The 14,981-nt window shown below is 51.8% G+C and overlaps 1 protein-coding gene across 1 annotated transcript in view; it reads left to right on the forward strand.

Annotated features, from left to right (window-relative positions):
- The window catches only part of LOC119107997 (transient receptor potential-gamma protein-like), a gene marked incomplete in the record, with an annotated part of 151,978 nt that overhangs the window by 112,186 nt on the left and 24,811 nt on the right, over nucleotides 1-14,981 (forward strand). The window contains 3 exon segments of the mRNA XM_037231583.1: nucleotides 7,340-7,495; nucleotides 13,216-13,355; nucleotides 14,423-14,538. Of these exon segments, the coding sequence (XP_037087478.1) occupies nucleotides 7,340-7,495; nucleotides 13,216-13,355; nucleotides 14,423-14,538 (412 nt within the window).

Consider the following 14,981-nt stretch of genomic DNA (forward strand, 5'->3'; position numbering starts at 1 on the left):
GACAGGATGGCGGTAGTGCCGTGTTTAAGCTACGCATCTAGGGAACTGGAGGTTTAAGGGATGACTTTCCGCGGTGCCCACCCTTCCTGTCGTAGTGAACGACAGGCGACGCCATACAGTCTCACCACCAGAGTGCGCCGCAAAGGTCCATGACATACTCACCCAGGGGTGCTGCCATAATTTGTGACGAGAGTATACCACGGCTGAGGACGACGGGGAGGCGCTAGGCTTTTAGGGCAGAGTTTTAAGCCCAGTCACATGACCTTCGTATTCCGAACAGATGCAAGATGAATGATTCTTGAATGAAATGATCCTTAAAGCCCGCCTTGCTCCACACAGCACCGATGTGAACAAAAATGGGGCAGTCGCCATTCGAGGCCTTCAACCGATGCACATTGCTGATTGCCAGACCTAGTATTTTCCTAGAAGTTCGGTGAACTTACGGCATGGGCTGAAGAAATGGCTATAAAGGGTCCCGCTTAACATAACAAACTTATTCTTAGTTTGGTAAATGTTGTTTACCTATTGCATGCTAATGGAATTGCATTAAAACAATGTTGTTGTTGTCAGAGTGCTAAGTTTATGCGTAGACTTTATAGAACCATTTTCAGAACTTTTTAAAATTTTCAGTAGATTAATTCGTCGTGAAAACGGCTAAAAACGAATGCAGTGTTGGGGTGAAAAGCGGCGCTCGATTCTGACGAACGTAGGTGGGAAAGGGGGAGGTGGACTGAAGCTCCACGAACTTTCGCCTTGGCTGCGCCTCTGAAAACATCACACGGAATCTGGGAGTGGTTTCTTAGTCTTTCCGTCTTGCTAAGCGAAGGCCTTCAAGAACCGTGCGCAGCACATGACGTCTGATTGAACCCTATATGTATTTTGCCAGGGGAAAATATCCCCGGCGTCGATGACAAAGCATCGCGATGCTTTCACTCTGCGCACTGAGACCAGGCAACTGAGGACGGGCTGATCGCCAAAGTTATTGCCCACAAAATTTGCGGTTCGGAGCTATCCCGGGGGCACTAGACGTTGCACGGCGTTGCCAGGGGAACTGATTGAAGTCCTAACTTGTCTGAAGGCCATCGGGTCAGGGATCGAAGCAGTCGGCCATCCATGACCGCCGTGGCAGGATCGTACTCGTTCAGCCAGAATCCACGCTGTGAGGTGCTAGATAAATGAAAAGGATGTCAAACAGACCATAGGACGCCCCTTGCTCCCGTTCATGATGCTCAACTGTACGCTGCTAGAAAATGTGGACCCGTAAAAACTACATTGATGGAATTCAAGCAATGTGCAATTCGTGTTTTGGGGGCATCGCGTACGCATTATAAGAGCATATCTTTCCCTTGAGGTTCATCAAGCCTCACCAACATTCATGACGGCTCGCCATCACATGCCTGGGTCCGACCACTCGTCATGGCGCCCTTCGCTCGGCGGAGTCTGCAGATGCCCTCCACTCCCAAGTGCCCGCCAGGTTGGCCCGCGCCGCGGGTTCTGCAAGGTCCTCGCTCGTTCGCCGTCCACGACAGACAATCAATGGCGTGGGATTGATGGTGTCGAGCCGGCAATTGAATGCGGCCACCGGGGCGGATCTCAGATTAGTCCTCTCGGACCGGACAAATGGCCGGCTGCCCGAGCCAAATGACGCCGCGATTCCGGGTGCCGATCAATTATTTCGCGGCGGCAGATGACGTCGCCGTCTGTGATTGTTCATACGGTCTGGCGCCGCGACCAGCAGAAGCAGGCTGCCAGCGGCTGGCGGCACGGCGCCACTCGGGGGGGGGGGGGGGGGCGGGGAGACAGCAGCGATGGTCGCGTCGTGGGTCATGAAATCTTCATCAACTGGAGAGAAGCGGGGGTTGTTTTTTATGTTGCGAAAATTGCAAAAGTCACATTGAGATTTTAGGGCTTGGGGACAGCTCCAGCCAGCGACAGCTCAGGGGGCGAGGTGACGTTTTCTTTCTGTACATTAGGACTCTTTTTTAGCGGTCACCATACGCGTAATGCCACGCACGTTTTGCGAGGAGCAGATCAGCTGATTTTCAATCCACCTGTTTTTTCGCTTGTGATGTTGTCAACGAACACGAGCCACAATGAGTTAGAATGAGTCATTCCATTGCCATCTTAGACACGAATAGGATCGGCAGCAATTGGGGATACCGCTGTCAGAGGCTGTACTCCCGACAGGGGGGGGGGGAATACTGTGCCGCAGTATCCACAGAAGTTTGCGGTCGGACGCTGCCGGGCAGGCCACTGACTGATGCAGTTCGGGCATTCAATCCAATATCAGAAACGGGGAGCACGCCAGGCAAGCAGTATCACTCAGCTCACAACGATCTCACCCAACAACTGGAAAGACTCCGTTCCGAGGCGTCTCGGTTCGTTTTAAACTCGCTTTGAAGCCGAATTGGCATCAACAGCCTCACTCTCAGCACGTCACACAAAGTCGACGCCAGGTTTTCTCCACTTCGCCGCGAAAAACACAGGCGCGCCGACTCCTGTCTGGCAGCTGGCCTGATTGACGCCGCGGCGTGCGGTGTTCTATTGGTCGAAACTGGTCGATCCAGGATGGCTGTCGGTCTTTCGCTTGGACCACCGAATTGGCGAATTCACGAACACTATGCGAATTGGCGAGGCATTTGCCAAAGTTAGATCTTGCAACTGGAAGAGGCATGATGACCAGGGCACGTTATGTTTCATCGTTTTGAAATCCCAGTTGTGATATTTTGCAACAAAGCTCGCAAGGAAGACCTTAGGGCCTCACCAATGTAAGGTCCAGCGAATGAGGACTTGTGAATAACAAGCACTTGTTTGTTGGTGGGAATTAAGTAGGAAGTAGCTCTCTATCACCACCGGGAGGATTTTAAACGGCTGCATTTCCACGTGCTCACGGAAAAATAGAATATGGCGAAAAACATGGAAATCAATATGATGCTGACCAATCGTAAAACATAGTTTCATAAAATGTATATCTTAGCTATTTATCATATCTTCGTTATTGCATAGGCAGATACAAGATGTTCGTTGTGGTATGGTGCTATTGCTTCAATTCTATGATGCATTTTTCGTCACATGTTCGTCCGTGTGGCGCGAAGCTTAACTGGGGAAATCTTAACCTGAAGCGACTAAGAGGTAGCTAAAGAACCATCATAAAAGCGTGCTTTTCTATCTTCAACTTTTTTTGCTCAATACATTAGGCTAACAATGCTCAGCGGTTTTCTGTGGCTCAATAAACCACGTTTACTCTCGCTTTCGAACAAATTCGGGTCATCTTATCCTAACGGCGTTTGCATAATGCACGAATCGCACTACAAAACGCGGATAAAACGCGGCGAAGGCCAGTGCGGGTCCCGTGGCGACAATGGCACGTGGCGCGTCGCGTTTTCCCCAGCGATTCAGCGCGGCGCAGCGCTGCCGTCTGTCGTAAAGCCGCCCCCCGCCGGCCGTAAACTAAAGCGATGGGAGTCGCCCGCTGGTCGGCGGCAAACCCGACACCGGACCGGCGCCGGCCTCCGAGACGACAAACAGCTGGCGCCATGCGATCCGCTGTCGCGGCGGCTGTCGGACAGGCGGCCGACATGTCGGCGCGAAGCGGCGGGTCGCGGGAGATGTGACGCCAGCTGTTGCCACTGGCGGGAGCCCGCTTGCCGGTGCGTAGATCGAGACAGAGAGGGCTTCGAGGCCCGCCGTCAGTTGCACTGGCGAATTCGGCCAACACCAGTCCACGCTGACTGGTGTTCGGAGTCGGTCAGCGTCAGTCCATGCTGACCGGCGTTCGGAGTCGGTCAGCGTCAGTCCACGCTGACCGGTGTTGGGAGTCGGTCAGTGCTGGTCCACGCTGACCGGTGTTGGGAGTCGGTCAGCGCCAGTCTACGCTGACCGGTGTTCGGAGTAGGTCAGCACCGGTGTTCGGAGTCGGTCAGCGCCGGTCTACGCTGACTTATGTTCGGAGTCGGTCAGCGCCGGTCCACGCTGACCGGTGTTTGGAGTCGGTCAGCGGCAGTCCACGCTGACCGGTGTTTGGAGTAGGTCAGCACCGGTGTTCGGAGTCGGTCAGCGCCGGTCTACGCTGACTGGTGTTCGGAGTCGGTCAGCGCCGGTCCACGCTGACCGGTGTGCGGAGTCGGTCAGCGCCGGTCCACGCTGACCGGTGTTTGGAGTCGGTCAGCGGCAGTCCACGCTGACCGGTGCTCGGAGTCGCGGGAGAGGAGCACCGCTCTCTGAGTAAAAGCCTTCGTGGAGACGACGCACAGCAAACTGAAGATGCAGCCGTGGCCACTGCTGCTACCCCGGCTGTACGCATCAGCTGTGTCTTGCACTTTTCACTTGATTGTTGATGCTGTCGGCCAGGATCGCAGTCATGATGTTCTAAAGGGAGGAGCCCTGGGCTCGGCGAGCACGCACAACGCGATGTTTAAAAATTTCTGCCGGGAGCCCTCTCGGTGCAAAGATTCAGGCCAAACGAGAGGCCCCTGGCCCCGGGCCACGGGCCCTCCTGGGCTGCGCCCCTACCTCCCACGCACCTCCAGGTATCCGTTCATGTCCCAGCAGAGTTCGGACAGAGCATCGCCCGCACAGCCCGGCCTGGCTCGGCCGGTGACGGCGCGCGTCTCACACCGCCACCGGCCGACCTCCGAATGCGCGTCACGCCGGGCGCGGCCCTCCCCCATAATCGCCCGGCGTCGGGTGCTGAATGGCCGTTCGTGGTCCCTGCGCTCTGATTTGGTCGCTCGCCGGTCGGTCGACGCACGCCGCAGACGAGCGGAGCGGCACGAGCGCGCACGGCCGACCTCCCGGCCTCAACAAGTTAACCAAGGACGCCGTCGCCACGGGCGAAGGCGGTTATTTATCACGAGTGGCGCTCGTAAATCGGCACTATCGGCGAACGCTTTTCATGCAGCCGCTAATTGAGATCGTGAATGTCGGGATAGATGTTGAATGAATCCGCTCATCTATTACCATCGCTATTGTGTTTCCAAGTCCTGTCAGTTAAAAGAACAAAGACTCTCATGTGAACGCTGATTCATTGTGGTATTGAGGCCACTTATAGAAAACCTGACGAATAAGGAGGTCAACGTGGATCAGGTCATTTTAACTTGAAGAAGCAACGCTGGAAGCCTTTTAAACTTGTTTTTGTCTTGCCACATGTGACTATCTGGAGACTTGATATCTATTATTGATTGATATTGACTATGATAAAACGATTTTCTTCCAGCGTGGGCCTCATCAGCAAATGCATGATGTCATTATATTTCTAGCGTCAGCCACTGTAATGGACTTAACAATGAAGGATGAAATAATCGTCAGATCTATCGTCATTGAGTGTTAGCATGTACACAAGAACTCGAACAGTCAATTCTTCTGATTCTCCTGCCATCACCAGCCTTACTTAGTTCTGAAAAGGGCTGGATGGTGTTCTATGTAAATCATGTATGCATCACAACCCGAATTTTCTCCATGAAATGGCTGGAGATGGAACAGGAACATTCTGATTGCGAATTTGGCGTTCTACCAAGCTGACTAAGCGGCCAAATCGTTCCCAATAACACCTAACGGTGGCCTGATAATTATTAGGCCGAAAAGTTTATTACATAATAGCCAGTGCCAGTGCGTCAGTCGTGCTAATGCCTCGTTTCAATCCTTCCGTAAAATTATGGCTTAGCGTTGTAGAATAAAGCTACATTTCGTTCAAACTGATGGCACATGCCCTTGTTTTGGGCACAGATTGATGAAGTGATAGTGGCATAAAAGCAAAGTGAAAAGTGAGTAAAAAAGAATTGCACCGCCACGAATTGTCACGGTCAATCTCGTCAGACCGATTCTGTCTGGCGCCTGTGGGCTCGCTGGCTGGTTTATTGATTCCAACCATTATGCTGGAGTTCAACAAGCTATGAAAGGTTTGTTACTGCTCGTCTGGTGCGCCTCAGATTTCGTCTGAGGAACCGCGGAATGTACCGTTAGCGGTCGGCCAGACGGTGCTCCGCGGCAAACTTCCGGTGGGGGCTCCGCGGCGCAGTATCCCCCGCCTGCTTGCCGTACAGCCTCTGACAGTGGCCACCCAAAACGTCGCCGTCTTCGGCCCGCTGCGTCGACCGATGCGGATGCGCCACTCGGTACTAATGTCGCGGCCGCGTTATCTTTCCAGTTCGTAGCCCACCCGAACGTGCAGCAGCTGCTGGCCTCCATCTGGTACGAGGGTCTGCCCGGCTTCCGTCGGAAAAATATGTTCCTGCAGATGATCGAGGTGATTCGAATCGGGATCCTGTTTCCGCTCTTCTCCTTCTGCTACATCACGGCCCCGCACAGTCGGGTGGGCCAGACAATGCGCAAGCCGTTCATCAAGTTCATCTGCCACTCCGCCTCCTACCTGACATTCCTGGGTGAGTGGCAGCGCGCGCCGACCAACGGCTGTTGTTTTCAGGCTCTGGACGTTCTTTCTCTTCCACAGTTTTTGGAGTTTGCTTGAGCGCATCTTTCATAGCGCGAAACGTACCGTTTGTATTTTGCCTGAGCTTTGCACTATTTCGGTACATAGGTTGATGGAAAGACGAAAACGCATTTATACGACTTTCTTTTTTATAAGATCGGCTGCTCGTTGGGACTTGCATATATTATAGATTATAAAGACATTTTTTTCCATTCACGCCGGCGACTTGACGCAATCTAATAATGACAATGCGGCTCTACTCTAGTTTCTGATCTGCATAGTGTATGTGTGTGCCATCCATCAAAAGGATGCAGTTAGCAATCATTGCGTCACGCATCCTTGCGCTCCATTAATGACGCACGCCGTGTTGCATGATTGCCTGTGTTCGAGCTGGTCCACCATTGCATTGCGCACTGCCTGATCCAATATCGTGTCGTGCTCTATCGCACCCTATTTGAGAGTATGTAAGCACTCATTTTCAGCCGATTCAATATCGCCCGTTTAGATTCGGAGTCTATAAAGCGTAAACGACCGCATGACATATGATGCCTTTGTTTCTGGAATATGCGAGCAACTGCATATGACAAATTACCCTCAGAGGGCAGTGCGTTCCACCACCCCTTTGACTGACCTTTGCCATTCTCTAGTTATCACCCAACTGCGCCGCTTCCAAGCCCTCTCATCCCGCGGTGAAGGCTTATGCAGTGCCCGCGCCGCGGCTTGTTCGCAGTGTTGCCCATCCTGGCGTGTTCGCAGTGTTGTCCATCCTGGCATGTTCGCAGTTTTGGCCATTCTGGCGTGTTCGCAGTGTCGCTCATCCCGGCGTGTTCGCAATGTTGCCCATCCTGGCGTGCTCGCAGTGTTGCTCATCCTGGCGTGTTCACAGTATTGCTCATCCTGGCGTGTTCGCAGTATTGCTCATTCTGGCGTCGCAGCGTATTGAAACAGTGGTGCTGGATTGGTTCGGCATGGCGCACGTGGCACGCGGCTGGATCGCCACGGACGTCACCACCAAACGCGGCGCGCCACCCAGCCTGGTGGAGTGGCTCATCCTGGCCTGGGTTGCAGGTGAGGGGCGACGGGACGTCCACTAGGGGATGGGGGGGGGGGGGGGGCACCTTCTGTCGGGTTGCCAACGTGAGACCATTGCGAGGAAGTTATGAACAGATTGCGGGAGCGCCCGGCCCTCGTTTCAATAAATTGACATGAATTGGCCAGGGATGGCTTAGACACAATCTGTTTGGATTCGTATTCCATGCGATGGTGGCCTTACTAATTGTGTTCTTTCTGACCATCTCTACGAACATTAGTGTCGCAATGTTATGCAGGGGCGGATCCTGTATTTCGTCAATGGGGGGGGGGGGCACGCAACATTGTGGGGCCCCCTGGAGTTTGGAACCCCCTCCGAAAAATATCCTTGCATTTCAGTCATTAGGCATGCCACATTTAAGGCAAGTTGTATGTAATATATGTGTATATATATATATATATATATATATATATATATATATATATATATATATATGTATATATACATATATATACATATATATATATATATATATATGTATATGTATATATATGTATATATGTATGTGTGTGTGTATGTATTTATATATATATGTATATGTATATATATATATATATATATATATATATATATATATATGCATCTACCTTTTTATTTGTCTAATAAATATGTAAACCCATCTTACATAAAGCTCACTCATTTTCTACAGGTTGTTTTAAATGCTGTGAGTTTGGTGCTAAGTGTTTCGGGACAAGAGGCAAAATAATTTTGAGTTGGCTGCTAACAACCATTACAACCAAGCATGTATTTAATTCCTAACTCATGTATTTACGGCCAGCCGGCTGTGCTGATGGCTGATGACTAATGTAGAATTCTTCCTTTGTTATAAAGGAGTACATTTCCTATCATTCAAAACATGTTAAGAATGTGATGCACTAGTGTAGCAAGTTGGCATACTCAATAGCCAATGGAAATGACGCGTATAACGTCGGCGGCACATAACGGTACGTTCGGCAATCGCGCGTGAAAATTCATCAGCGCATATTCGACTGCTGCTCTAAGACAAAAGCACCAAAGTCAAAAGGGAGGGAACATGAGCGATCATGGCTGCCGCAGGAGGCCAACACAGTGGCTCCCGTCAACAAGTATAGTAGGGTCCTCAGAGCAAGCAAGAAGAACCCAAGACCAACGTGGTGGGCCCCTAAACGATCGGTAGTTCCTCAGCAGGCTGACATATAAGGCCCCGGCCAAAGAACAGGACCCTCTAAGCAAATGGGAATTATCCAAGACCATAAGTTAATACCCCTGTTCGATCAAGAGTGCACGGGCTGGTTAATAACATAAGCCTCAACAGAAGTGAAGAGTCCTCCGTAAATGAGACCAAAGGGAGAGAGCCCTCGATCAAAATAGAGGACCCCTGAGCATCGAGTGTCTCCGTGCCTTGCCTTATAAGAGCCCTAGCAACAGTACAAGGCCCTCCAAGCAAGCAGAAAGAACCCGATACTTTTATGAAGGGCCCCTTAACAACTGAGTGTGCCCTTGGATATGGGGCCTCTGAGAAAAGTGCGTAGAGCCTTTCGGGCGAATGGGAGGAATCCTTGGAGGAAAACCTGATGGATGAACAGTTTTCAGGCATGGAGGCAGATAGCGTCCCAACAGCACGTTGGGCCCTATGAAAAAATACAGAGATCAAGGGCGCCGTGGAAAGCTTCTTAGCGATCGGATGGGCCCGGCAAGTGGACATACAGGGCCAGGCAACCAACGGCGTAATGTGTTTAGACAGGGTAATGAGCCCAAAAATTTCCTCGAAAAACAACACTTTTTCAATCAGTGAAGAATAAATAAACTTTGTTTGCTCATAAACCTCTTAGTTTTGTTAACCATGGTTCTTGGCCGTCTGTAGGCCCAAAGGCACCTAATTTTGTTGTGTTTTTGTTGTAAGAAACCTGCGTCCGTCCGGCCGGTTATGGGCCCCTTTGGAGCCTTTAGGTCACCTCGGCATGGTCCATGGGACATGGTCCTGTGCCTCCCCCCCCCCTGACCCTCTGCATCCGCCGCCGGCCCGAGCAGCTGAATAGATGGCGCTTGCCAAGAGCATAGGGGCGTAAATTCAAATAAGAAATACTCAAAATGCAGTGTGTAGGACTCTGAACGATCGAATGTGCCCGGGCAGGTTAACATATAGGGCAACCGTCAAGAGCGTAGGGCCCTCCATTCAAATAGGAAGTGCTCAAACCCGATGTACAGGGCCCCGAATGATCGAATGTGTCCGAACAGGTTAACAGATAAGGTTCCCAAAAAGAGCTTAGGGCCCTCCATTCAAATAGGAAGTATTCAAGATCTACTGCAGGGGACCCCCGAATGATTCAGTGCGTCAGAGCAGGTTAATACATAGGCCCCCCGTCAAGAGCGTAGTGTCCTCCATTCAAATAGGAATCACCCAAGACCGAATGTAGAGGGCTCCCGATTGATCGAGTGTGCCCGAGCAGGTAAACAAATGGGGCTACCAACAAGAGTATAGGGTCCTCTATTCAAATGGGAAGCATCGAAGACCTTATGTAAATGGCCCCGGAATGATGGAATATTCCCGAGCAGCTTATCAGAAGAGGCCTGACAAAAGCGTAGGGTAGTCCATTGAAATCAGAAGTACTCAAAACCCAGTTTGCAGGGCCCCCAAAAGATGGGGTATACCCGAGCAGATTATGAGGTGCCAGACAGGAGTGTAGGGCCCTGAACTCAAATACCAAGACCCAATCTATTGGGCCCCCGAACAATCCAGTGTGACCGAAGCGACAGATGGGGTCCCGAAGAGTGCGTAGGGCCCTCCATTGAGATGGAAAGTGGCCAAGACACAATGTGGGGGGTCCCCGGATATTCGAGTAGGCCCGAGCAGGTTAACAGATGGGGCCTCGGTAAGAGCTTAGGACTTCCGTCCAAATATGAAATATTCACGACACGATGCAGAGAGCCCCGAATAATCGAGGGTAAAAGAGCAGAGGGCCCTCCATTAAAAAAGGACGTATCCAAAACCAGATGTTGTCCCTACAATTGAATGGGCCCGAGGATCTTATAAGAAGGGGCCTCGACAGGGGCGTAAGACCCTCCATTCAAATAAGAAGCACCCAAAACCCGGCGCGGAGGGCCCCCGAAAGATGGGGTGTACCCGAACAGGTTATCAGATGACCCCGATAGAAGCAGAGGCCCTAAATTCAAACACCAAGAACCAACGTGTACGGCCCCCTAGGCAATCCAGCGTGGCCGGGGAGGCGAACAGAATGGGCTCCCCGACAAGCGCGTAGGGCCCCAGTCAAATATTACGTTCACAAGGCCCAATGTAGAGAGACCCCGAACGACCGAATGTGCCCGAGCAGGCTATCAGATAGGCTCCCACAAGAGCGTAGGGCCCCCTATTCAGAAAAGAAGTACCTAAGACCCAGTCTGGATGGTCCCCGAACGACTGAGTGTGCCCAAGCAGGCCATCAGATGGGCTCCCGACGAGAGTGTAAGTGAGAGAGAATTAAGCAAGTGAGAGCGATCCCAATCCTAAGCAAGCAAGTGGAAGAGAATTGGAAACGTCCTAGACCTATGTGGAGGGATCATGAGCATATTGCAAGTGTGTCGGGTCGGTAGGTTAACCGAGACCCACGTAAAGGTCCCAGGTCCCGAGACCCACGCCCCTGAGCAACCGAGAATATCCCGTCAGGTTAAGATCTGAGACCCCGGCTATAACTCACAGAGCCTTTCTGGCGAATGGAAAGAATCCGTTGAAAGGCCCATGATTGACAAGAGTGCTCCGGCACGCTAACAGAAAGGGTCCCAACAACAGCGCAGGGCCCTTGGAGCAAATGCAAAGAGATGAAGGGCAACGTGGAATGCTCCTTAACGATTGAAATGATCCGGAAGTGGGCATATAGGTTCCACGGCAACAAGATGGGGTCCCTAGACAGTGTAATGAGGCTTAAAATTTCCAGTTCACAACCTTTCCAATCATTGCATGATTTTTTTGCGACTTCTCGTAGACCCTTCACTTTCGCTTACAACTGTTCTTGGTCGCCTGGAAGTCCAGAGATACCAAGTTTTGTTGCGTTTTGTGTTTAAAAAACTGCACCTGTTCGGCCGGTGCTATGGGGCCCCTCGGAGCCAATAGGACCCCTTCGGGGCCCAAGGGGACCATGGCCCCGTGGCCCCCCTCTCTTGATCCGCCTCTGATGTTATGATAGGAAAGCTGTCTTACACATTAACCCTAGACCATGTTTCTTCAGAGGTATCACTACGATACATTTAACATTAAATGAACCGGGAACCGTCTGATCTCTTTTTATGTAGCTGTATTACTATTCAAAAATATAGTTACCTCAGACTTCCTGCGTTTATAAACTGCAGACCCGCGAACATAACCGTGGAATAAATGAATGGAGTCCCCATAAACGGCATATTCAACACTTCTCCCATTACTGTCTGCCTGGGCACGGGTTATCGGAATTCAGATCGGCGAGCTGCTTTCAGCAGATGAAAGAAAGTGATTGGATCCGTTGGGCGATAGATGGGACCCAGTGCTGACGTCAGACTGTACGTCACCGTAGCGTCTTCCGCCGCCATACCTCTCCCGCCACCATAGTCTCGTCGGGAGGCTGTAGTTGCCCGAGATGCGCCAAGAAACTTGTGAGGACGTCATTAAGTTGTCACGAGCTTAAAACTACATGAAGCAAATACGGTCCTGCGGGCATTGAACATCTTATTTGTAAGGACACTGCTAACTGCATTAGATGCGATTTTTTGCTTTCTTGCGATCAGGAAGCGGGCACAGTATGTGACATCCATTAGTAAGGCACTAGAATGGTGCTGAGAGATCTGATGCGGGCTTAAATACTCCAGAGAGGCTTTTGAGCTCAACTACCACTTCATCTCCTGGACAGCGCTCTTATCGTTGTCCAAAAGCAAATATGCTGAATTCAAGGACATAACGAATTTTGACCCCGCGGAAAGTGAAATCAGGTTAAGCGACACCGAAAATCCATTAAGATGCACCTTGCGCACACTCCGCAGCATTTAACAGCTGACTGGGATTTTAGAAAGCTGTCGTGGCTCACAGCATGTGAACTAGGGTCAGGTGCCAAAGCATTCAACTTTTTGCTGCTGTTACTTGTGTCGATGTGCTTGCAGAAAAAAACAGCTGTTTCTTTGGCAATCCAGCACTGCTTAAAGCCTGCTAATCAAATGTCTGAATTCCATTAGGTGGTAAGGGTACATGCACACATCTGACGTGTTTCGCCATGCACATCATGCGTATTACCTACGCTCGGTCTAACGCCGTTCCGATCCGTTATCTACCAATTGCATTCATTGCGTCTACCTTTCTGGCAGTGAACTGTGGGCATATACCACGGAAACATGCTTCCGTTCCTTACGCTACTGCAGATGTAGTTCCGAATTTTAAATGTAATGTAGTTATGTAATGTTAATTAACCATCCTGTAAATCCACATCGATACCGAGGTTAAGATTTGGGGCAGCGCAGAAACGAAAACTATCATCACATGTCCCCCGAAGGAGATGTTTTGTTGTCCGCATGCATGTCATGGAACAACACATACGTCACCCGGCTAGGTCCGTGCCGAGCCTACTACCGGAGTCTTCCGTGATCGCTAATTGGTTCCATCAGCCGGCGTGGCGTCAGGGTGCGGTGGCATGTCATTGGCATGATTCGGCGGCAAACTCAGTCTCGTCTGACCCCTCGATGGCCTCCTGACCTCCCATAGGCCTGATATGGAGCGAGATCAAGCAGTTGTGGGACATAGGCCTTCAGGAATACGCCAGCGACCTCTGGAATGTGATCGATTTTGTCACCAACGCGCTGTACGTGGCCACCATCGCCCTGCGCGTAGTCGCCTTCCGACAGGTACGTTCGAGCCCTCCGACAGGTACGCTCAAGGCCTCACAGACGACAGGTACGCACAGGACTCCCACATGTACGCTGGAGCCCTCCGACAGGTATGGTCGAGCCTTCCGATAGGTACGGACGGGCCCTCCGACAAGCACGGTCGAGCCCTCCGATAGGTACGTTCGAGCCCTCCGACAGGTACGCTCGAGCCCTCCGACAGGTACCCTCAAGGCCTTACAGACGACAGGTACGCACAGGACTCCTACATGTGCGCTGGAGCCCTCCGACAGGTACGGTCGAGCCCTCCGATAGGTACGGACGGGCCCTCCGACAGGTACGGTCGAGCCCCTCCGATAGGTACGTTCGAGCCCTCCGACAGGTACGCTCAAGGCCTCACAGGCGACAGGTACGCACAGGACTCCCACATGTACGCTGGAGCCCTCCGACAGGTACGGTCGAACCCTCCGATAGGTACGGACGGGCCCTCCGACAGGCACGGTCGAGCCCTCCGATAGGTACGCTGGATCCCTCCGACAGGTATGCTCAAGGCCTCCGATATGTACGCTCAGGCCTCCGACAGGTACGGTCGAGCCCCCCGACAGGTACGCTCAGGCCTCCGACAGGCACGTCCGAGCCAGCCGACAAGTGCACGCGGCAGCTGTCGCTGACGCCAAGGCCGGCGAGAGTTATTCCCAACACGGGACTTGTTGTTTGAGCTTGCACTTGGGTACAGGACTTGATGTGACTCGATGTTGGTATAGCGTGGTGATTGAATTATCCTCTCGAAGACCAAAACTGTCATAGTGGAACCATGGCGTACTTGATCAATACAAGATGGTTACGTTATAGGCGTGAAGGAATGCAGTCCTCTGGTGGACACCATGAATAACACGAATGAAACAATTTTTTCATCGTGCTATGGCACTTTCTACCCATCTGCCTCGCCACCATTTAGCTGACAGAACTGGCATAGAAGTAAGTTGCATACAACGAGGAGCCAGGCAGCCGGACGCCCGCCGCCGCCGCCGGCTGTGCCTGTGCCTGTGACGCCACTGTTGACGTCAGCACCCCATCGCCGCACCCAGGTCCAGAAGGAGCTGGCGGAGAACACGGGCACAGCCAATCTGCCGCGCGAGTGCTGGGACGCCTGGGACCCGATGCTGATTGCCGAAGGCCTGTTCGGCGCGGCCAACATATTTAGGTGAGCGGCACGCGGCGCCCAATGGCAAAGGTCCATGCAACTGGGCATGAGGGCGCGGATTAGGGCCCACACACAGCTCTGAAAGTGTGGCAGTGGCTTAATTGGAAAGCATGACGAACTGTATCCCATACTGTTCAGCTGGCTAGTTTTTGGGAACACCCACGTCCCTGCGGTCTGCGGAAAGATGATTACGGAGGTGGGCAAACCTGACTTTGATTTCGCCTTTTCCGCGCAAATGCTATGCTACCAACTTAATGTTTTTTTTTCCAAATAGGGGGCAACTTCTCGGTCTGCATATCCCTAACGTTGCCGCTGTTGCATTTGACAGTCAAGTATGCTAGGTGGTTTGAGTGTGAAACTCATGCGTGCTGAGTATTCTGCTCGTATGTGATCCCCATTTTCACTGATCAACTTTTAAGTTTGCCTTTCGAGTGATGACTGAC

The sequence above is a fragment of the Pollicipes pollicipes genome, unplaced genomic scaffold, assembly GCF_011947565.3.
Source record: "Pollicipes pollicipes isolate AB1234 unplaced genomic scaffold, Ppol_2.1 Scaffold_6686;HRSCAF=7923_pilon_pilon_pilon, whole genome shotgun sequence".
Taxonomy (NCBI): domain Eukaryota; kingdom Metazoa; phylum Arthropoda; class Thecostraca; order Pollicipedomorpha; family Pollicipedidae; genus Pollicipes; species Pollicipes pollicipes.